The sequence below is a fragment of the Argiope bruennichi genome, chromosome 2 (assembly GCF_947563725.1).
Source record: "Argiope bruennichi chromosome 2, qqArgBrue1.1, whole genome shotgun sequence".
In the NCBI taxonomy this organism is placed as follows: Eukaryota; Metazoa; Arthropoda; class Arachnida; order Araneae; family Araneidae; genus Argiope; species Argiope bruennichi.
In genome coordinates, this window is record NC_079152.1 from 29,288,803 (window position 1) to 29,312,379 (window position 23,577).

At 26.1% G+C, this 23,577-nt stretch overlaps 1 protein-coding gene across 1 annotated transcript; it reads right to left on the bottom strand.

Annotated features, from left to right (window-relative positions):
- Window positions 1-264: 264 nt before the first annotated feature.
- LOC129962153 (calcium-binding protein P-like) lies at window positions 265-22,965 on the bottom strand. The gene is made up of 24 exons (XM_056075890.1): window positions 22,209-22,965; window positions 22,017-22,049; window positions 21,828-21,860; window positions 21,641-21,673; window positions 21,326-21,358; window positions 20,860-20,889; window positions 20,066-20,098; window positions 19,521-19,556; window positions 19,137-19,151; window positions 19,021-19,035; window positions 16,688-16,705; window positions 14,771-14,797; window positions 12,658-12,690; window positions 12,351-12,383; window positions 7,040-7,072; window positions 6,780-6,812; window positions 6,520-6,552; window positions 6,260-6,292; window positions 6,000-6,032; window positions 5,742-5,774; window positions 5,184-5,216; window positions 1,954-1,968; window positions 1,752-1,849; window positions 265-303 (listed from the first exon to the last, which is right to left on the bottom strand). Exons 1-24 carry the CDS (start codon window positions 22,255-22,257, stop codon window positions 265-267), a joined length of 804 nt encoding a protein of 267 aa, XP_055931865.1. The 5' UTR covers window positions 22,258-22,965.
- Between the last annotated feature and the right edge of the window lie 612 nt (window positions 22,966-23,577).

Genomic DNA, 23,577 nt, shown 5'->3' on the forward strand with positions numbered 1-23,577 from the left:
ATCGGTGGTTTAAGAAATCAAAGCGCCGGCTTCCTGGCATAGGGGTAGCGCGCCTTCCCCGTGATCCGGGCGTCCTGGGTTCGAGTCCCAGTTCCGGCATGGTTGTTCTTCATCTGTTCTATCTGTGAGACGTGTGAATGTGCCCCCCTGTAAAAAGGGGTTGAGTAAGCGAATGTGATGCATGAGTAGCTAAGACGTACTCTTGGCCCTAGCTGGCGTTACTAAAACAGGAGACGCCCCCTTGGCTTAAAATAGCTGACATCGTCAGAGAGCTTGTCCCTGGCAAGTGCCATTATAAAACAACTACAAACAAAGAAATCAATGCAAATGATGTCCAAAACATGAAGATCGCAAAATTTCAAACATCTGTTTCAAACGTTGTTCATTCAGCTTTTAATTTGCAATTCTTTTGACAATATAAATGACAAGGTGCTAGATGAATAAGATGTTGCATTTTTGCGGATTGCTCTTTGTCTTTTGGCTAAGGTATCATCAAGATTTATGAAAAAATTTTATTTTCATTCACTACTTCAGTCATCTTTCGGTAGAATTATTAGAAAAATTGAAGCATTTGTATTATGCATAAATAAAGCAATAGAATTATTTTCTCTGATACATAATTAACTGAATACCTTGAAAAAGACTCTTTTATTCATCCATTTGTTACTTCTTCGATAATGAATTCAAAAGTTTTTCCTATATATTGTATTTATTTCATTATGATAATTCTCTGATAAAAAATCTCTTTAATGGTTAAAATAAATTTAATAATATGTAGGCAACTACTTTTGACACTATTTCGGTTATCATGTAAATAAACTTTTCAACCTTTCTGAAGTCAAGAAAGACTCTTTTGACACTCAATAATGGACAGACTAACAAGCCCTCAAGTCTGTTTCCTTGCAAAGATGAAAACTCAACAATTAAATGAGTCACAGGCATAAAATTTGTTATGTAGTTTTTTTCAACAAAAAAAATTAAGTATTATATTAAACTTTGAGCCAGACACTGACATTATGTCTGTCTATCCGACTGCGTGTATAACAAAGCGATGGCTAAAAAACTCTAGAGAGAAAAAATTTTGATTTAAGTTTCATCATAAGTGGTAAAGATCAAATTTCTGAGCAAATTTGTCTAATGATTGACTGCTTGTTAGTCTGTCCATTATTGAGTGTTGAAATGCAATACGCTAGATATATGAAATTTGGAATTTAATTTCGACATTAAAATTTTAATCCTGTATGGATTAAACTGATTTCAACTCAATCAGTTAATGCCAAAAAGACTTACAAGTCTCTCTTTATTAAAACAAAAATAATTAATACATTATTCGTTTCTTTTAATATTTCAAGTAACAATCATACTCTGTAGCGCAGATAAAGTGTGCTTATAGTAATGCGAACAATCGCAAAAAACGATCAAGAAAATAATCAAATACCATTAATTTTCATCCGAATTTTTCAACATCGAAAATTTTCATTGGAACCAGATTGCAGAAACCAAAACCATAGAAATAAAGTCGAGAATATATGTTTTAGATTTAAATAGGCCTGATAAATCTAATTTCGGACTAAATGATTTTCGTTTTAAAAGCAACCAACTTTTCCATTTGTAATCGGCAATCAAAAAATGTGGTGATTATTATTTGGTTACGTAATGAATCTGAAGGGATGAAACGTATAAATTAAACTTTGACAATGAGTAAAATATAGATAATAAATATTTGTACTGGATATAATAATTTCAAATACCAGATTATTCTGTGACATATTAAGAAAAAAATCGCATTTAGATTTGTTTTCTATTAATATCCCAAACCAAAATGCATACTTACGATGTATAGCTCCAGCTAAAATGTACAATTGTTGTTATCAAAATGTAAATCAGGAATATCGTTTATTAAATTTCGAAGATAATGCCAAATAATTACAACAGTTTAAAATAAATACTCACAATAAACACGAGAACCTGAAAAAATTTCAAAAATTTATATTGTGCTGAATATTTAAAAAAATATTATTCATAGTTCGTAAACAATTAATTGCTGTTTGAATTGCTGAATTTTCAATTATATCATTCTTTGGCACCTACTTTCGTTTTACGAAAAAAATTATATATAAATAAAATACACTAGCGTAATTTTTTTAACTTGCGTAATTTATTATTAGAATTGTAGTAATAATTGAATTCATAATTACTGAAAAAATACCTCTAAAGATTAGAAAATGATTATAAATTAAATAAAAAAATTATTGCAAACATAATTAGGAAACGATTAATCTACTGAAAGATTAATCATTTTTTAATAACATACATCCATTTTATTTTAAAGAAAGAAGTATTTATACATTATTTCTTTTTGTAAAATAAAATGAAAGTTTAGCTGACATAAACCAAAGTTTTCAGCGCTAATTTACTTTGCAATGGAAATGCATATCCCGAAGCGATTTTTTCAAAGATTTTATTTGCAATTATAATTAATTAAAAATTAAATACTATTTTTGGACGATAATTGGTGGAAATATTTCTGAAACAAAATGATTTTTATCACATACTTAAATATAAAAAATTTTGCTTTTAAATGATGTCAATTAATGCGTCAAACTATTTTTTTCCGTATTTCAGAAATTTTGAAAATATTTTTAAGTATGAACTATAACAACGCATTTCATTATTTCAATTAGCATCAAGTCAATTTCATCACTTTCCAAAATTATTAAATGTATGTTCACTCAGTTGAAAAATTCTCAGATACATTATAGAAAGAAATATACCTAGTTTCTGCATTCTGTTTTTAAAAGGCAGAATATTTATAAACAAAGCCAATGCTAATATTATAACATTTTCTCTTTGAATTTTAAAAAAACTTTTAAAATTGATAATAATATATAATTCCAAGTACTGCATACTTCGTTTTTAGTCCAAAACTTTTCAATTCCTCTTGAAATAAAAATATAAAACTCATGATAATTAGCCTTTTTTATTAATCAAAAGCAACTTTAAAAATCTATTTTTAAACTAAATTTAATAATATTTACCCTTTCTGCTACGTTTATAAATGCATCATTTCATCGAAAACAAGATAGTTTTCTCTTTTTAAAAAAATTCTTTATTTGTTTCACTTTTTTTTATTCTTTATTTCTTTCTTTTTTCTTTCTTTTTTCTTTTTATTCTTTATTTATTAAACAAATTCCAAGTTTGAAAGTTGGTTGATATAATTGTATTAATTTCTTAATATGATTAGCGTACCAGCTAATTACTAAACGCAATGACTACAAAAAGTATTTTCAACGGTGTAATGAGGGGGAAAAAACAGCAAGATAAACAAACAAATTTTAGGTACTATCTTCCAAAACATTTGACGGCTTTAGTTTTAATGATATATGAGTCAGGAATCTGCTTTCTAATCACGAACAGAAGTCATTTAATACTGCAGTACTATTCTGCAGTCTATTTCAATTGCTGTTTATATATTTAAAAAAGAAAACAAACAAAATCCAAATCATTTTTAGTTAAATCCGATATTTGAATTTTCCAATTAATCGTGAAAGCTGTTTTAAATATCAAATAAATAATATCTTATTGGCTTATTCCGTTCAATTCTCTGTTTTCAACTAGAACTTTCATAACAATCAAACAATATCACATGGAAAAGAGCAAAAATTTATATAATAAGAATTCAATAATTTATAGAATATAGAACTCAAGAGGCTGAAAGAAAGGCTTATATATAAAAAAAAAACGAAAACGGTGATATTAGAATGAGTAAGCATTGTAAACCGATCAGATTACAATACTCAGGAACAAATTGAAATTTCTGTTCAAAAGTATTATTTTCCAATTTCAATTTTATGTCATATTCATGAAAAAATGTAAATAATGTGCAATATCGGTGAATATTGTATAATAGAATTTCATTATCAACGTACGTCGTCTATTTTAACCAGTAGCATCCATGAATCAATTTTAAATCATAAATATAAAATGTAGTAGACAAATGCAGTTAATAATTTTAATTATGTTATCTGAAAATAGTATCTTTCGTATATATTGAAACTAAAGATATGACGGACACAAGACCTTCATTTGATAAATACATCGACGTAATTGAAGACCTTAAAACAAATAACCGGCTACGATGCCAAATATCTGGTCGAGTCTTTCGAGATCTTCATGTATATTTTTTAAATTTGATATGACAGAATTTTTGTATTTTGAATTCCATCGGAGACTTCATTAGGAAAAAGAAAAATTGTTGTTTCGATGGACCAGTTTAAAAAAACAATCAAGTTAGATTAGTAATGTTGAAATCGCTTATCAATTCGATTGTCATTAAAGCAGCCTTGAAGTGAGAGTAGAAGTTCAAAATATCAATATAACAATTTTCAAGGTATGATATAATGTAAAACTTAGTGAGTTTTATAGTTAACTTACTACAGATAAAAATAAAGATTTTCTTTAAAAAACTTAATTGTTTTTATCTATACAGACTTATTTAAAAGCTTTTTTATATTTTTACATCTCTAGATCTGAATAATTAGTTTCTTGATCATATACGTTTGCTTGATCCTGAAATGTATTATATAATTTCAAACATTATGCTTAATGATAATTATGTTATATGCAAATTCTTAGCATTTTATATGAGAAAAAATCTTTGTCGATATTTCTTATTTGCGTTCATCCGCATTAATGTACGCTAGATTATGGAGTCTCCGGTTGTCATTTCTGCTTATATTGCCAATGTTATGAAACTAAAATGAATGTTTAATTAAAATACTAAATTTAAATTTCTATGCAGTAAAAATTAAAGAAAAGGCGCCTCTATTTTGTAGAAAGTAATGCGTCTTGATTAGCATATATTACCATATTATGGGAAATTAAAAAAGAAAAATAAGGCCATATAAACACTTTTGTGCAATTGTCTTTTCAGCGTTTCGTTTGAATCTTAATCTTCTAGTCATTTTGTTTTTTGGATGGATTGAGCGAAACAGAATCATTCTTTTCATATTTTAAGAGTCATGGAAAACAAGTCTAAGAATGGGAAAAGTTCTATTTTTCAAAATACCTTTGTAGGTTATTTATATGCGTTTGTGCTTAGCGAGCGATCAATAAATCGCAATTCAAGCCAAAATAAGATATTCGAAATTTTTTTACTATTGATTGCATTTGCCAATACTTACCATAAAGGGAATCCATTTCAGAACTAGATCTGTCTGCAAAAATACATGAATAGATTTTAGAATGTCGAATAAACATTGTGTTAATAAGTTCTGTTTAAAAATAATTATAAAAAGATTGTTAAATTAAAAAATCTCAACTCTAATTTTCAGAATTCCCTTTTTTTTTTTGCTTATTTATATCCTTATGATATTTAATATATGATCAGAAATTATTTATTTAAACTAAATTAAAATTTGTTTTAAATAAATAAACAAATGAAAGGAGTTGTTGATTCATTATTCTAGAATTCAAATCCTGTGCAGGATCAGCTAATACCTACAAAATGCATGAAAAGAGTTTAACATATTTCAACAAATATTGTGTTAATTTCTTTTCTGTGTTTTAAAAGAAACTATAAATTATTCTTAAGCTAAAATTAAGAACACTAACTTTCAAAATTCTTTTCCAGCTTATTTATCCGCTTACATATATAAAATGCGATGAGTAATTATTTTTTTAAGCTAAACTAAAATTCACTTTAAATATCTGTGCTGATGAACGAAGTTGTTCATTCTTACCAGGATTGGAATTTATCTCAGGACTCCCTTTTCCTGCAAAAATACGTGAATAGATTTTAGCATATCAAACAAATATTGTGTTGATCACTTCAGTTTTTTTTTTAAATTATGAAAAAATGGTTAAACTAAAAATAAGAATTCTTTTCTTATTTATTTCGATTTTTATGTTTTTCACACATGATTTGTAAACATTACTTTAAGTTAAACTAAAATTCATTTTAAATATCTGTGCTGATGAACGAAGTTGTTCATTCTTACCAGGTTTAGAATTCATCTCAGGACTACCTTTTCCTGCAAAAATACGTGAATAGATTTTAGCATATCAAACAAATATTGTGTTGATCACTTCAGTTTTTTTTAAGGTAATTATGAAAAAATTGTTAAACTAAAAATAAGAATTCTTTTCTTATTTATTTCGATTTTTATGTTTTTCACACATGATTTGTAAATATTACTTTAAGTTAAACTAAAATTCATTTTAAATATCTGTGCTGATGAACGAAGTTGTTCATTCTTACCAGGTTTAGAATTCATCTCAGGACTACCTTTTCCTGCAAAAATACGTGAATAGATTTTAGCATATCAAACAAATATTGTGTTGATCACTTCAGTTTTTTTTAAAGTAATTATGAAAAAATTGTTAAACTAAAAATAAGAATTCTTTTCTTATTTATTTCGATTTTTATGTTTTTCACACATGATTTGTAAATATTACTTTAAGTTAAACTAAAATTCATTTTAAATATCTGTGCTGATGAACGAAGTTGTTCATTCTTACCAGGTTTAGAATTCATCTCAGGACTACCTTTTCCTGCAAAAATACGTGAATAGATTTTAGCATATCAAACAAATATTGTGTTGATCACTTCAGTTTTTTTTAAAGTAATTATGAAAAAATTGTTAAACTAAAAATAAGAATTCTTTTCTTATTTATTTCGATTTTTATGTTTTTCACACATGATTTGTAAATATTACTTTAAGTTAAACTAAAATTCATTTTAAATATCAGTGCTGGTGAACGAAGTTGTTCATTCTTACCAGGATTCGAATTCATCTCAGGACTGCCTTTCCCTGCAAAAATACGTGAATAGATTTTAGCATATCAAACAAATATTGTGTTGATCACTTCAGTTTTTTTTAAAGTAATTATGAAAAAATTGTTAAACTAAAAATAAGAATTCTTTTCTTATTTATTTCGATTTTTATGTTTTTCACACATGATTTGTAAATATTACTTTAAGTTAAACTAAAATTCATTTTAAATATCAGTGCTGGTGAACGAAGTTGTTCATTCTTACCAGGATTCGAATTCATCTCAGGACTGCCTTTCCCTGCAAAAATACGTGAATAGATTTTAGCATATTAAAGAAATATTGTGTTGATCACATCAGTTTTTTTTAAAGTAATTATGAAAAAATTGTTAAACTAAAAATAAGAATTCTTTTCTTATTTATTTCGATTTTTATGTTTTTCACATATGATTTGTAAATATTACTTTAAGTTAAACTAAAATTAATTTTAAATATTTGTGCTGGTGAAGGAAGTTTTTGATTCATACTAGGGAGGGAATCCATAGCAGGACGAGTTTTTCCTAAAAAAATACATGAATAGATTTAAACATACTTTTCAAGTATTGTATTGAAGCTCTATTTTTAATATAATGAAATGTAATATAATAAAATGTAAAAGAATGTCTTAATAAAAATTAAAGACATTGTTTTTTTGCTATTTATATTTTTATACGTTCAGTCTTAAAAGCTGCTTATTAATACAAGTGTGGGTTCTCTAAAATTCTTCTCTGACTGACAATGGATTAATAAAAAAAATATCAACTAACATTTGAAAAGTGTTAAAAAAAAAACAGACCAAACCCCCACCTCTTCATTTTCAACCGCATCATGTCCTATTTTCCGAATATGGGAACATTTCTTTGGTATAATTTAGCACTTCTGAACTTTTCTTTCCCATAAAAAAATACCTGTTTCAAAATAAACACTCTGATTTTCTTTTCTTACTTTTAAAATGTATGGCTTCAAGGAGGGGAAGAATGGAGAAAAAATATATATCTATATCGGTATTATTTGATGAAATTAAAAATTATTAAATTTTTCCTCAGTTAAAATGTAACTTAATTTTAATAATTTTGTGCAATCAGTTTTGAATTTTCTCCTGAAAATTTATTAACGTAAAATAATTTTTAGTGATATAGATGCGTTAGAGTCATGCTATTAGTTTGCACCTGCTTTACTTAGTTTAAAAGGAATATCTATTACAAATGAATTTTATTTTTTTCAAGGGGAGATAAATTTTAAATACCAAATATCAATGCTTCATATGCTTCATTTTTTATCTAAATATCTAATTTAAGATATCTTTAGTGTTAAAAATTCCAAAACTTCGATTTTTTTTTTTTTGAAAATAATTTACATAGATACATATAGCCGGAAATTTTTTTTTGACAAAATCGTAAAGCATATTTGCTTTTCATTTAGTTTGCAAAGATTTCACATAGCCATTATAAGTTATGAATTTGGAAATATCGGTTAAAGGGGTAGAAGCTTTTAACACATGACCTTGGGAATTTTTCAATTTTCAATACAAAATTACCAAAAGTTGTTCCCCAAATTCTCTGAAAGATATAATCACCAATGGAACAAATATTTAATAAACTGTGAAGTAATTTTTAACTATTTAATGCCCCAAACCTTTTTCAGCTACATGTTTTATATATCTGAGTACCGAAACCATTCAATCCTTTGATTGAATGAAAGCAAAACTCTTTTATAAGAAATATTCTTGCTCGCTGTTTTCCTATTTTTTTCATTGCTTTTATTGATTGTTTTTTATTATTACACTTCTATCTGTTGAGGTTGTGATAAGAACAAAACACTTTTTCAAAGCATAATCTACAGTTACAATAATTTTGTCAGAAATTTGCCGTCATATGTCATATTGAAACCAATACAAAATAGAATAAAAATTAAAATCAGTGCTACAACTGAAGATAATTAGTACATATTTGCAGCTGCTGAAAATTTTCAAAGTTGATGTTAATATTTTATATTTAAAATTTTCTGAATGTTATTTTTTAAATTGGTTTTATTATATATTTACAGCTGCTAAAAATTTTCAAAATTGATATTAATATTTAATATTTAAAATTTTCTCGGTGTCATTTTTAAATCGGCTTTTATTTCCTTCCTAATCACAAAACTCCAGCATTATTAAAGGTAAATTACCCATTGCAGTATTTTACTAACATACATCTATGATTTATTTTATTTTTATTTTATACATATGTCTAAAACTTATATCTGTATGTTATTTATCCTATGCTGAATAAAACTAGGAAGGAATTCTTAAATATTTTTATTACAAAGGATTTTTTAAACTTTAATTCCTAACTTCTTCAAAAATAAATTTTGCTATTATTAAACAATTAATGCTATTACTGATTTTTTATAATGATATTTAATAAATTACTACTTTTGTATTGAGAATTTTAAATTATCGTTACGAACGTACTAGCTAGAAACAAGCATTTTTAGCGATATTTTCCTATTTGATACCTTTTGCCAATTTTCTAAGTGCGCTTTTTCCAAAATCGTATCTGCCATAAATGTAAAACGACCGAATAATATATTGAAATTACTTGAACTGTTTTCCTATGTATAAGCAAACTCTTTCAGGTCCGTTTCTTTGCTCTTAAAACTGAAGCCAAAATGAGGACTCATTCTTTGTTCCAAGGACATAATTTGATATTCTGCTGTGCAAGTACTAAAATCATCAGTTTAGAGAGTCATTTATCTATTTTAATGTTTATATTAAAACAGATAAATTATATGATTCTGTCACTATCGTTTTTTTTTTATTTCTATGCAATCTTTAAAAAAGGCATCAATAAATTCGATTTTATCAAAGAAAACCGTTGACAGCATTGTTCACTTTCCTGAATTATGTGTTCAGCACCAAACCAGCAATCATCAAGTGTATTTATTTCTATGCAATCTTTAAAAAAGGCATCAATAAATTCGATTTTATCAAAGAAAACCGTTGACAGCATTGTTCACTTTCCTGAATTATGTGTTCAGCACCAAACCAGCAATCATCAAGTGTATTTATTTCTATGCAATCTTTAAAAAAGGCATCAATAAATTCGATTTTATCAAAGGAAACCGTTGACAGCATTGTTCACTTTCCTGAATTATGTGTTCAGCACCAAACCAGCAATCATCAAGTGTATTTATTTCTATGCAATCTTTAAAAAAGGCATCAATAAATTCGATTTTATCAAAGAAAACCGTTGACAGCATTGTTCACTTTCCTGAATTATGTGTTCAGCACCAAACCATCAATCATCAAGTGTATTTATTTCTATGCAATCTTTAAAAAAGGCATCAATAAATTCGATTTTATCAAAGAAAACCGTTGACAGCATTGTTCACTTTCCTGAATTTTATGTGTTCAGCACCAAACCAGCAATCATCAAGTGTATTTATTTCTATGCAATCTTTAAAAAAGGCATCAATAAATTCGATTTTATCAAAGAAAACCGTTGACAGCATTGTTCACTTTCCTGAATTATGTGTTCAGCACCAAACCAGCAATCATCAAGTGTATTTATTTCTATGCAATCTTTAAAAAAGGCATCAATAAATTCGATTTTATCAAAGAAAACCGTTGACAGCATTGTTCACTTTCCTGAATTATGTGTTCAGCACCAAACCAGCAATCATCAAGTGTATTTATTTCTATGCAATCTTTAAAAAAGGCATCAATAAATTCGATTTTATCAAAGAAAACCGTTGACAGCATTGTTCACTTTCCTGAATTTTATGTGTTCAGCACCAAACCAGCAATCATCAAGTGTATTTATTTCTATGCAATCTTTAAAAAAGGCATCAATAAATTCGATTTTATCAAAGAAAACCGTTGACAGCATTGTTCACTTTCCTGAATTATGTGTTCAGCACCAAACCAGCAATCATCAAGTGTATTTATTTCTATGCAATCTTTAAAAAAGGCATCAATAAATTCGATTTTATCAAAGAAAACCGTTGACAGCATTGTTCACTTTCCTGAATTATGTGTTCAGCACCAAACCATCAATCATCAAGTGTATTTATTTCTATGCAATCTTTAAAAAAGGCATCAATAAATTCGATTTTATCAAAGAAAACCGTTGACAGCATTGTTCACTTTCCTGAATTTTATGTGTTCAGCACCAAACCAGCAATCATCAAGTGTATTTATTTCTATGCAATCTTTAAAAAAGGCATCAATAAATTCGATTTTATCAAAGAAAACCGTTGACAGCATTGTTCACTTTCCTGAATTATGTGTTCAGCACCAAACCAGCAATCATCAAGTGTATTTATTTCTATGCAATCTTTAAAAAAGGCATCAATAAATTCGATTTTATCAAAGAAAACCGTTGACAGCATTGTTCACTTTCCTGAATTATGTGTTCAGCACCAAACCAGCAATCATCAAGTGTATTTATTTCTATGCAATCTTTAAAAAAGGCATCAATAAATTCGATTTTATCAAAGAAAACCGTTGACAGCATTGTTCACTTTCCTGAATTTTATGTGTTCAGCACCAAACCAGCAATCATCAAGTGTATTTATTTCTATGCAATCTTTAAAAAAGGCATCAATAAATTCGATTTTATCAAAGAAAACCGTTGACAGCATTGTTCACTTTCCTGAATTATGTGTTCAGCACCAAACCAGCAATCATCAAGTGTATTTATTTCTATGCAATCTTTAAAAAAGGCATCAATAAATTCGATTTTATCAAAGAAAACCGTTGACAGCATTGTTCACTTTCCTGAATTATGTGTTCAGTACCAAACCAGCAATCATCAAGTTTATTTATTTCTATGCAATCTTTAAAAAAGGCATCAATAAATTCGATTTTATCAAAGAAAACCGTTGACAGCATTGTTCACTTTCCTGAATTTTATGTGTTCAGCACCAAACCAGCAATCATCAAGTGTATTTATTTCTATGCAATCTTTAAAAAAGGCATCAATAAATTCGATTTTATCAAAGAAAACCGTTGACAGCATTGTTCACTTTCCTGAATTATGTGTTCAGCACCAAACCAGCAATCATCAAGTGTATTTATTTCTATGCAATCTTTAAAAAAGGCATCAATAAATTCGATTTTATCAAAGAAAACCGTTGACAGCATTGTTCACTTTCCTGAATTTTATGTGTTCAGCACCAAACCAGCAATCATCAAGTGTATTTATTTCTATGCAATCTTTAAAAAAGGCATCAATAAATTCGATTTTATCAAAGAAAACCGTTGACAGCATTGTTCACTTTCCTGAATTATGTGTTTTGCACCAAACCAGCAATCATCAAGTGCATAAATGTGTAGAGATAATCAAGATTACTCTTAATACGTACGATGTTGATTACTTCGATTTTAAAAGAAAAACGAAATTATAAAAAAAATTGTTAAACTAAAATTAAGAAAGTAATTATCAATTTTTTTCTAGCCTATTTGTATTCTTACGTGATTAACGTGCAATCAGTAAAACCTAAACTAAAATTCATGTTAAATATCTATTTAGTGAATGGAGTTCTTGATTCATACCAGACTGGGAATCCATAGCCGGACGAGGTTTTCCTGCAAAAAATATATAATTTAGATAAAAGATAAGTAAAATAGATTAACATATTGCAAGAATACACGAAATAGATATGAAAATACTAAACAAACATTATCTTGATTATTATGATAATAATAAATGTAATTACAGAATGAAAAAATAATAAATTTTGAACAAAAGATCACAAAAAGTCCATTGCTCCCATATCTGCGCATTAAACTGATATAAATATATTTTTCTAACAACTAATCAAAAATGTTAAAATGAGTGAACGGAATTTTTGATTCATACCAGATTGGGAATTCATAGCCGGACGAGTTTTGCCTGCAAAAATACATGATTTGAATAAAACATACGTAAAATAGATTTAATGTTACATAAACGCATGAAATATATATGAAAATACTGAACAAGCATTATCTTGATAGTTATTATTATTACATTAAAAGCCAGTTTAGTCAAGGTACAAATATATTTAACTATAGAATGAAAAATTGATAAATTTTGAACAAAAGATTATAAAGTCCATTGCTTTCATCTCTGAACATTAAACTGATCTAAACATATTTTTCTAATCAAAAATTGTTAAAATTAGTGAATGGAATTTCTTATTCATAACAGATTGGGAATCCGTAGCAGGACGAGTTTTGCCTGCAAAAATACATGATTCATATAAAAATACGCAGTATCCATATACATATTGTAGAAATACATTAAATATAATTGAACAAGCATTATCTTGATTATTATTATTTCCGTAATAAAAATGATTTGTATCTATGCAAAAATATATGTACTTATTGAATAAAAACATTTTTTGAGGGCTTCATTCATTCAAGTCCATCATTCACATCACTGATCATTAAACTAATCTAAACATATTTTTCCAACAATAACTAAAAATTGTTAAAATTAAGGAAAATATTAGTGGTGATTTAAAAAAAGAAACAAATTACACATCTTCAGTGAGAAAGAAAATAGTATTGAACTTAGCAGCTCTCTTCTTATAATTCGTCGATCATAATTTTTAATACGTTACAAAATGGTACAATTCCTTTTCCCCGAATGAAATCATTTATTTCAAAGTTTAATTTTCTTAAAAGAAACTACGCCATTTTAGTAAAAAGAATGAATAATCAGAAATTTTCCTTAACATGTTGTGCACTTTCTAACGCTGTTTTTCTTTTCTTTTGATATAGAAAAGAATAGTTTTCAGCGTTGACTCTTATGAGAAAAAAAAATGATTATTTAACATTTTAATGAGCTTTAGTAAACAATTTTTTAAATTCTTCTATATTTAATCTTCATTGCAAAAGCATAATTTAAATAGCCATTAATGTGTAAAATAATTAAGAAAAATAGGGAGCATCAACCTTTTATAACTAATTATAAAATAAGAATATAAGAAAAAGTAAATGCACTTAGCAAAATACTTGTTTTTAACGAATTCTTAGCGTTGATTCAAGTCAAAATTTATTCGGGAATTCAACCAACGATATTTAAAGATTAGAGAGAAAAGATAGAGTCACAGGTTGGAACAATAAGCCATAAACATAATTGGAATGGCCCATTCGGAGCATTTACAAGCAATTAATTGGCTTTGATCATTTTCCATATTTCTCACCGGTGCTGGAGAGAAACTTTTGTTGTAATTTCCCGGAATAATATACATATTATAAAAGTTTATTAAAAGAGCAGAATTAGAAAATTTATTAACTTTCATAAATTTTTAAAAATTGTCTGGTAATTCATTATTTGAAGTGCTTAAAACTTGTTCCAAATGAACATCTTTGATAATTCTTTTAACAATGCATGTGTATATACGATCGGGTTTATCATTTGTGACTTAAAAACGGACATTTTGAATTTTTCGGTAAAACTCTACATAGCTTGTACACAATGCAAATCGAAACTAATTGAATATATCGATCACTTTAAAAACTTATCTGATTATTTTAAATTAAAAAACAATGGCAAAATCTACAAAATTCTTTTCCAATTGCAATAACTAATTCTAAAAATTGAAGTAATCATTCTTATTCTCATAATCTTATTATTACTTTTTTACATAAAAATAGACTCATAATTGATATTAAAATAAATATTATGCATGTGTATGTATTATTTTTAGTTTATTCTCGTCGCATTACTTAAATCACAACAAAACTATTAATTCTTTCTGTTCTTTCAATATTATTTTGCTTAATTTTTAAATATAAAAATAATCTTGTAGCTTGTAGAGGACAATAATTTATTTGTCCTGTACAAGTTGATTTATATCACAAATAACTTAAGTGAATCCTAGTATAATTAAGTAATTCTAGCTTTTTTAAATTCATTTCAGTACAACAAGAAAGCAACGATCTTATATTACTACCTAATTTTAAAAAATATCAAAACTTACCAGCCGTAGGACTGTTTCTGCGTGAATCTAAATTTTTATAAGAAAATTTATTATTTGTAATTATATAATATATACTTGAAATAATTACAATTTATAGTCACAAAAACTCATCATTTTAAATGTCAGGGATCTTCAGCAAATATATTAAATGAACTATTTCATATAATTTAGAAATATATAGATTGTTTGCTGAAATCATTTTACATCTAGAAAGAAATGGATAAAAAACATGATTTTGTCTTATAAAAGGGTTATCAAAATATAGGATATTTTTGATATAATTAAAAGTAATAACTATTCTCGAGTATAAGTTTTACATAAATTTTCAAAACATATGTCTCCCTAAACATTTACTTCATTGTAATTATAATAATATTAAAATGTGATAGGTATTAAACATCGAATTTTTAATTAAATTAACTGACCATAATACATTTTATATAACTTGATAAAAAAAATTTTTAATATCATATACTGTCTCATCAATATGCTTCTACTGATAGAAAAGTTAAAGGAAAAAAATTAGACAAAAAATGTAATCTTTTTAATTTCAGAAATGAAATAATCCAATAAATAAATAGTAAAAATATAATAATTTATGGATATTAAATAAAGTTAAATTTTTATATATTATAACTTATATTTTGAATTCCTAAAATGATTGCACTAAAAACACCTTAGTGCCAAAGAAAAAAAATTATTAAAGGCAGATAAATTACGTTCAAACATTTTTATGACATCTAACTCTTTCTTGGCAGGTAACTGTTAAAAAAACTCTTTTCTAAAGGTTTTCCTTTAGAATTATGCTTTTTTTTTAGATAATTGTGCTTCCTAACGTCTTCTAGATCATTTGATTAATCTGAAAATTACAGAAAAGTGTTTTCATTATTTAATATATTAACATTATCCATCACTTAATGTCCTATCAATACCCTCCTTCTAAAAGTACTTTATTATCCAACTGTTAAAACAATTTTATGAAATAAAACCAAAATTACTCATTTCGTTGGTGACTGTCTGTTTAAATAACATTATAAATTTAAAAATGAAGTTGTCATATAAACAAATAATAAAAATGTGTAATGAATTATGCACTGGAATTACAACAAAATTTTTTAATAGCTTTATATATCTTTTCGAGTTTATTTGCAGAAGAAATGTGTCAGTTCTTGGCAACGTCAGAAATTCAGAGGCAATTTGAACTATAGGCTGCAGATGATATTTTAAATTACAAAATTTATAAATATATTGTAATATATTGAGTAATGTAATTAGATTTTGTTATTATAATGAATTTCAATATTAAATGTCTGTCAATCAAGCGAATTCGTTAATCTGAATTTCTGTCGTATTAGTGAAATGCTATTGCATTGGCTTCATTTTGTTATTTATGTAGTTTTAAAATTAGTCAGTTTTCATATCCGAAAAGTTTAGCAGCATTAAATTTAAGCTGCAACAGTTTTAGACCAAATCTAACAGATGATTTTGTGGAAATTTTGTATTGTTAAAATATGTGAAGAGTCAAGGATTTAATTAACTAAATCACAATTAATAAAACTAAATCACAATTTAATAGAGGAAATAATACTCTAAATCCACTTAGAAAATATTAAATTATTCTAATTCATTGATTAATAAATAATAATTCTCCTCTCCATGAAGTATGGACTTTTTCATGTTTATTAGTACAGTTTTTCACAAATAATTTGTTTATGCATATTGAATATAAGAGATCTGTTAAGAATAAAATCGTTTATTTTCGAATTTTACATCAGTTTCTGAATTACTCATTTTTTTACAGTATTTGATTGTTTTCGATTAGAAATAAGAAAATAAATCCTTTTAAAATTTATGCATCATTTTTTCCTAATTTGAAGTATGATTTAAGCGTATTCAAAAAATAAAAGTTATACTTACGAATTTTCTTTGGAACAGCTAATGTGATATAAAAAATATAGTAAGTTTTACATAGAAAAATGTAGCAATTTATTACCATGTATTTTCTATTTTCAAAGATAAAATACAAAACGAACATAAAATGTTACATTATATATATATAAGAAATTTTAGAAGATGTTTTAAAATGTTGTTTTTCTATGCTTTTACTAACAAATCAAACTACCTAAAACTAACTTTTATATTTTATTTATAATTAAATCTTTCATATTTTAACTTTTATTATGCTTCATTAAACTTCGAAATCCAACAAATAAAATAAATTCTGACAAATACAATTATCAAAACCTAACATATCTTTCGTTTCTTTAAAGAATAAAAAAGAAGCTTGAATAACCTGTTTCTTTCAGAAATTTGTTTTAATAGTATGATTCCCAACACTAAATGAGTTTCAATTGTATCCTTACCTCCGGATATTGCTAAAATTACATAAAGAATATTATTATTCTAATGAAAATTTTAAAAAAAGACTAGACATTGATTAAAGAAAAGACACTGAATAAAATGTTTTTATCAGCTCATTATTTCTTGCCGAATAATTTTATAAAATAAAAAATGAATTTCCATTTACTTTCCTTAAAATTAATTGTTCAAAAGCATTTTCAGATATTGTTGCATTTATTTTTTTTAAAAATTAAGGAGTAATAAAGCAGTTTCTCAAAAAAACAAACAAACAAAAAAACACACACACACACACACACACACACACAAAGTTGCTTTCATAATTGTTTGATTTATCAATTTATGAATTCTTTCATTAATCATGTTAATTCTTTCATTAATCATTCTTTCATTAATCATGTTAATTCTTTCATTAATCATGTACATTCAAAAACTGCATTAATGTATTTACAAATATTTAAAATTAAACTCAATAAAGGATTTTTTTGATCAAAAAATTTAACAGATTCCTTTATATACTATAATATTAAAACAGTCACTTAAATCAAATTGTTAAATTTATTTTACAGTATTTATTTTAATGTTACACTTTTTTAAACGCATGAATAAAAGTTAAATTTAAGGAATTCAGAATTTATCAAAGAACTATATACTTGTTCTTTAAGATTTTGTCTCTTTTTAGTGCAAAGAATGAATTGATTTGTTCTCAATTCTTTCATTTTCATTCAAAAAGAAATACTTGATCATTTCAACGTGGTTAAATAAATAAATCTGAATGGTGTACATTTCAGTACTGATAGAATAAACTTCGGAAAAATGAGTAAATGGAATGCGTTAACATTTGTAAATTTATTCATTTCAATAGCACTGATTGAATCAAAGCATTAGTTGAGGAATCGTTATAATGGCCTTTTATTTGCGACCATTCGAAAAGATTCTAATTTCAGATTTTCTTCCGATTTATAAAATGACTATTATTATCTTTATGCAAAACTTAATAATGTAAAAGTATTCACCATTAGTTTCTTTTTGTGGAATAATGCATCGTTTATAAATTGGGCTTTAAAAAGAGCAGCGGGACGCTCCTCACATAATTGTTTCAAAATCGTACCGAGAATCGGCAATTCAAAACGATTCTCTTTCGGTGCATATTGCCTTTCTCCCAGTGGGGTGCGGAAATTTGTATAGGGAGTATCAACTCAGGTGTCCTCCTCCTTGTCTGATCTTGTTTCAAAATTACGTCCATCTCAAAATAGCTTTAGTGTTACTTTAAAACTGTTCGTTAATATAACTAAATTAAATTTTGGCATATACCATACTTAGTACTGTTTTAAAATTTTATGATTTAGTGCATGCGTACTTATTTATTTTACATTTTACTGATTAGCGTTCGTCTGAATTTGTAGGTGTCAGAGCGCGTGTATTTTACACTGATCAAAACCCCCAACTCTCGGTTAATTCAGAAGTATTATACAACTTTCGTAGTAAATATCTTTATTTCATTCAGAACCATTGAAAAAAATATCAAAATTTGAAGTTTCAAGTTCTGATGTTAAGATAAAGTGTATTAGTTGCATTCAAGGAAAATGAAAATGTTTTGAAACTAATTTCGGATTTAAAAGTGTTACTTAAACCTTATAATTCCCTTTGTGGTAAAAATAATTTTCTATTTAAGGGGAATTAAATTTTCAACTTCAGATTTTAAAACCATAAAGTGTTTTCCCTGTAAATACGAATGATTGTACCAAACCAAGCATGTTATAACCCTAAATATTATTTAAAAATTTTAAAAATTACCCTAATTATTACGATTTCATACAGAGGATTTTAAAATTGAATGTCTCATTCAGATTAAATTTGAATTTATATTACAGATAAGAGCCTCTACTTACGATGTATTGCTCCAGCTAAAATGTACGATCGTTGTTTAAATAACATAAAAAGGAATACATTCTAACATATTGTCAATAATGTGAAATTATTGCCATAATTTATTATGAATACTCACAATAAACACGAGATCCTGAAAAAAAATTAAATGTAATAATTAAAGAATATGCATTTTGAAAAAAAAATAATAGATGTTGGAATGACTAAAGATACAATTCTATTGTCAAAATTTATTTGTGATCATTTTATTGAAACAAAGTATTTATATCTTACTCTTGAAATTCATGGAAAACTTTAAGTATCTATTATTTAATATGCTCGATAGAGAACACTGCCATTGTATTGAGAGAAAATTTAACGTATGGTAGTAAGATGTATGAAAAAAAATATACTTTTATAGCTTATTTATAGAAACAATTCCTAAAGAGCTATCACTGTATATTCATTTAAGCTGAATTTATTTTTAACGTCTGCACAAATGAAAAGAATTGCTGTTTCATACCATAAAGAGAGTCCATCATGGCCGGGCGCATTTTTCCTGCAGAAATACATAAAGAGCTTTTAACATGCTGAACAAATACGGTGTATATTAAGTCCTTTCTTAGGAGAATATAAAAAGGGTGATTATTAAAATTAATAAATCTATATTTCAAAAATATTTTCTTACATATTTTTATCTTTACGTATATAATATGCTGCTAATAAATATTAATGCACTTAAACAAGACACATTTACAAAATACATTTACAATACAAAACTCTTCACTACCGAATAGATTACTTATTCATAACAAACGGAGAATCCACCGTAGGTGCAGTTTTGCCCACAAAATACGTGAATAGATTTTAATAAACTGAACAATTATTGTGTCATTTTTAAGAAATTATAAAACAGTGATTGAACTATAACTGATAACACTAAAGTACTGAATTTCTTTCTTACTTATTTATAGACAAACGTACTTCTTGTGTCTTTAACAATGTTAATTTAAACTGAAATAAAATTCATTTTAAATGCTTTTAGAGAATGAAGTAACTGATTCATACCAGAAGGGGAATTCATCGCTGGACCAGTATTATCTGCAAAAAAACGTGAATATATTTTAATACATTGAACAAATATTATATTTATTAATTTATTATTTACAAATATTATTAAAATGTTGCTAAGCCAAAATGAATAATGCTAAATTTCTGTCTTCCCTTCTTCCTGATTTACATCCTATTATGTAAATTATTATGTATTATATTATTATTATTATTATGTATTTAATTTGTTCTAAAAAAAATTTTGGTTTAAATAAAATATATTTTAATTGTAAGGGCAAATGAATAGATACTGTTTCATACTAGATGAAGTTTTATAGATGGACTGTTTGGCTTTCAAAATGCATAAATAGATTTTAAAACAAAGTATTGTATTTATTAATTTATTTTTTAAAGTTATTAATAACAATTAATTTTCGAATTCATTTCTCATTTAATTTTAAACTTGCGTTTTTAAACTGCTATCCATAAAAGTTTATTTCAACTAAAAAAATTCATTTTAAATATCTTTTAAGGAATATATTTTCTGATTTAAATCAAAAGAGAAATTCATCGTTGGGGAAGAAAATAAATAACAAGAATGTATTTTAATATTCTGTACAAGTATTGTGACGATTAACTCATTTTCTAAAGATTTATTAAATTTGTTTTTAAATTAAATTTGCATTATTAAATTTCAGAATTCCTGCATTTCTTATTTATATCATTAAATGCTTATTGTGCTCTCAACAAATGTTAAGTTGAAAAAAAAATATTTTTATTGTTAAGGCTAACAAATGTTTACTGTTTCATACCAGAAGACTCCATCATAGGTGGGATTTTACCTGCAAAAATGCATGAATAGATTTTAACATACTAATCAAATACGTTGTTGGTTAACTTACATTTTTAAATTATAATAAATTGTTTTCAGAATTAATAAAACTAAATTTCAGAATTCCTCATTTATTTTTAACTTATGCTTAATTTATTATCCATAAATTTTAATTGGATATAAATTAAAATTCATTAAAAAAAATTTTTGCGAATAGATTAGTTGACTCATACCAGTAGACGAATTCACCTTCAGTAATGCACGCAAAGAACATAATAATGATAAACTAAATTTCTAAAAATATAATAAGATTATTTTAAATTAAAACTAAAACACCAGATTTCCAGAATTTTTTCTTTTGTCATTCCTATGCTCTCAATAAACGTTAATTTAAGCTTAAATAAGATGCATTTTAAATTTCGATGAATGAAGAAACTGATTCATACCAGATGAAGAATCCATAGCAGGAGTAGTTTTGGCTATAAAAATATATCAATGATTTTTAATTTAATAAATAAGCAATTGCGCTTATTATTTTTTTAAATATTCTATATACTTTGTATAACTAAATTTAACATCATCCTACTTCAGAAATATTTTCTTTTTATTCTTATGTCTTTAACCGTAATAAACAACATGAAATTTCAAAATTCCTTTCTTCTTTCATATCCTTCGTGCTTAACATGCTATCAATAAATGTTAATTGAAGCTAAAATGAAATTTAAATCTCAATAATAGTGAATGGAGAAGTTGAATCTTACCAGGAGAAGAATTCATCGAAAGAGGATTTTTTCCTGCGAAAAAACATCAAAAGTTTTTAATTTGACCAAAAATTAGTATGTCGATTAATACTTATTTGAGGATAACAATAAAAAATCGTGAAAATAAAACTAATAACACTAAATCTCAGAACACATTTCAATAATTAATGGAGTAGTTGAATCTTACCAGGAGAAGAATTCATCGAAGGTGGAATTTTCCCTTCAAAATAAACACTAATTTTTTTAATTTATTAAAAAAAAGTATTTTCTTGATTAACACATTTTTAAAGATAAGATAAAAATATCATGAAACTAAATCTAATATCACTAAATCTCAGAAAATACATCAATAGTAAATGGAGTAGTTGAATCTTACCAGGAGAGGAATTCATCGAAGGTGGAGTTTTTCCTTCAAAATAAAACATTAACAATTTTTAATTTACTGAAAAAAAAGTATCTTGTTGATTAACATGTTTTTAATGATATGATTAAAATATTGTGAAACTAAAACTAATGACACTAAATTACAGAAGACACTTCAATAGTGAATGGATTAGTTGAATCTTACCAGGAGAGGAATTCATCGAAGGTGGAGTTTTTCCTTCAAAATAAAACATTAACAATTTTTAATTTACTGAAAAAAAAGTATCTTGTTGATTAACATATTTTTAATGATATGATTAAAATATTGTGAAACTAAAACTAATGACACTAATTTACAGAAGACACTTCAATAGTGAATGGAGTAGTTGAATCTTACCAGGAGAGGAATTCATCGAAGGTGGAGTTTTTCCTTCAAAATAAAACATTAACAATTTTTAATTTACTGAAAAAAAAGTATCTTGTTGATTAACATGTTTTTAATGATATGATTAAAATATTGTGAAACTAAAACTAATGACACTAATTTACAGAAGACACTTCAATAGTGAATGGAGTAGTTGAATCTTACCAGGAGAGGAATTCATCGAAGGTGGAGTTTTTCCTTCAAAATAAAACATTAACAATTTTTAATTTACTGAAAAAAAAGTATCTTGTTGATTAACATGTTTTTAATGATATGATTAAAATATTGTGAAACTAAAACTAATGACACTAATTTACAGAAGACACTTCAATAGTGAATGGAGTAGTTGAATCTTACCAGGAGAGGAATTCATCGAAGGTGGAGTTTTTCCTTCAAAATAAAACATTAACAATTTTTAATTTACTGAAAAAAAAGTATCTTGTTGATTAACATGTTTTTAATGATATGATTAAAATATTGTGAAACTAAAACTAATGACACTAAATTACAGAAGACACTTCAATAGTGAATGGATTAGTTGAATCTTACCAGGAGAGGAATTCATCGAAGGTGGAGTTTTTCCTTCAAAATAAAACATTAAAAAATTTTAATTTACTGAAAAAAAAGTATCTTGTTGATTTACATGTTTTTAATGATATGATTAAAATATTGTGAAACTAAAACTAATGACACTAAATTACAGAAGACACTTCAATAGTGAATGGAGTAGTTGAATCTTACCAGGAGAGGAATTCATAGAAGGTGGAGTTTTTCCTTCAAAATAAAACATTAACAATTTTTAATTTACTGAAAAAAAAGTATCTTGTTGATTAACATGTTTTTAATGATATGATTAAAATATTGTGAAACTAAAACTAATGACACTAAATTACAGAAGACACTTCAATAATGAATGGATTAGTTGAATCTTACCAGGAGAGGAAGTCATCGAAGGTGGAGTTTCTTCTGCAAAAAAGCATCCGAAGTTTTTAATTTACTCAAACAGTATCATGTTGATTAATACATTTTTAAGTATACTTTAAAATTATCGTGAAACTAAAACTAATGACTCTAAATTACAGAAAGGACTTCAATAGTGAATGGATTAGTTGAATCTTACCAGGAGAGGAATTCATCGAAGGTGGAGTTT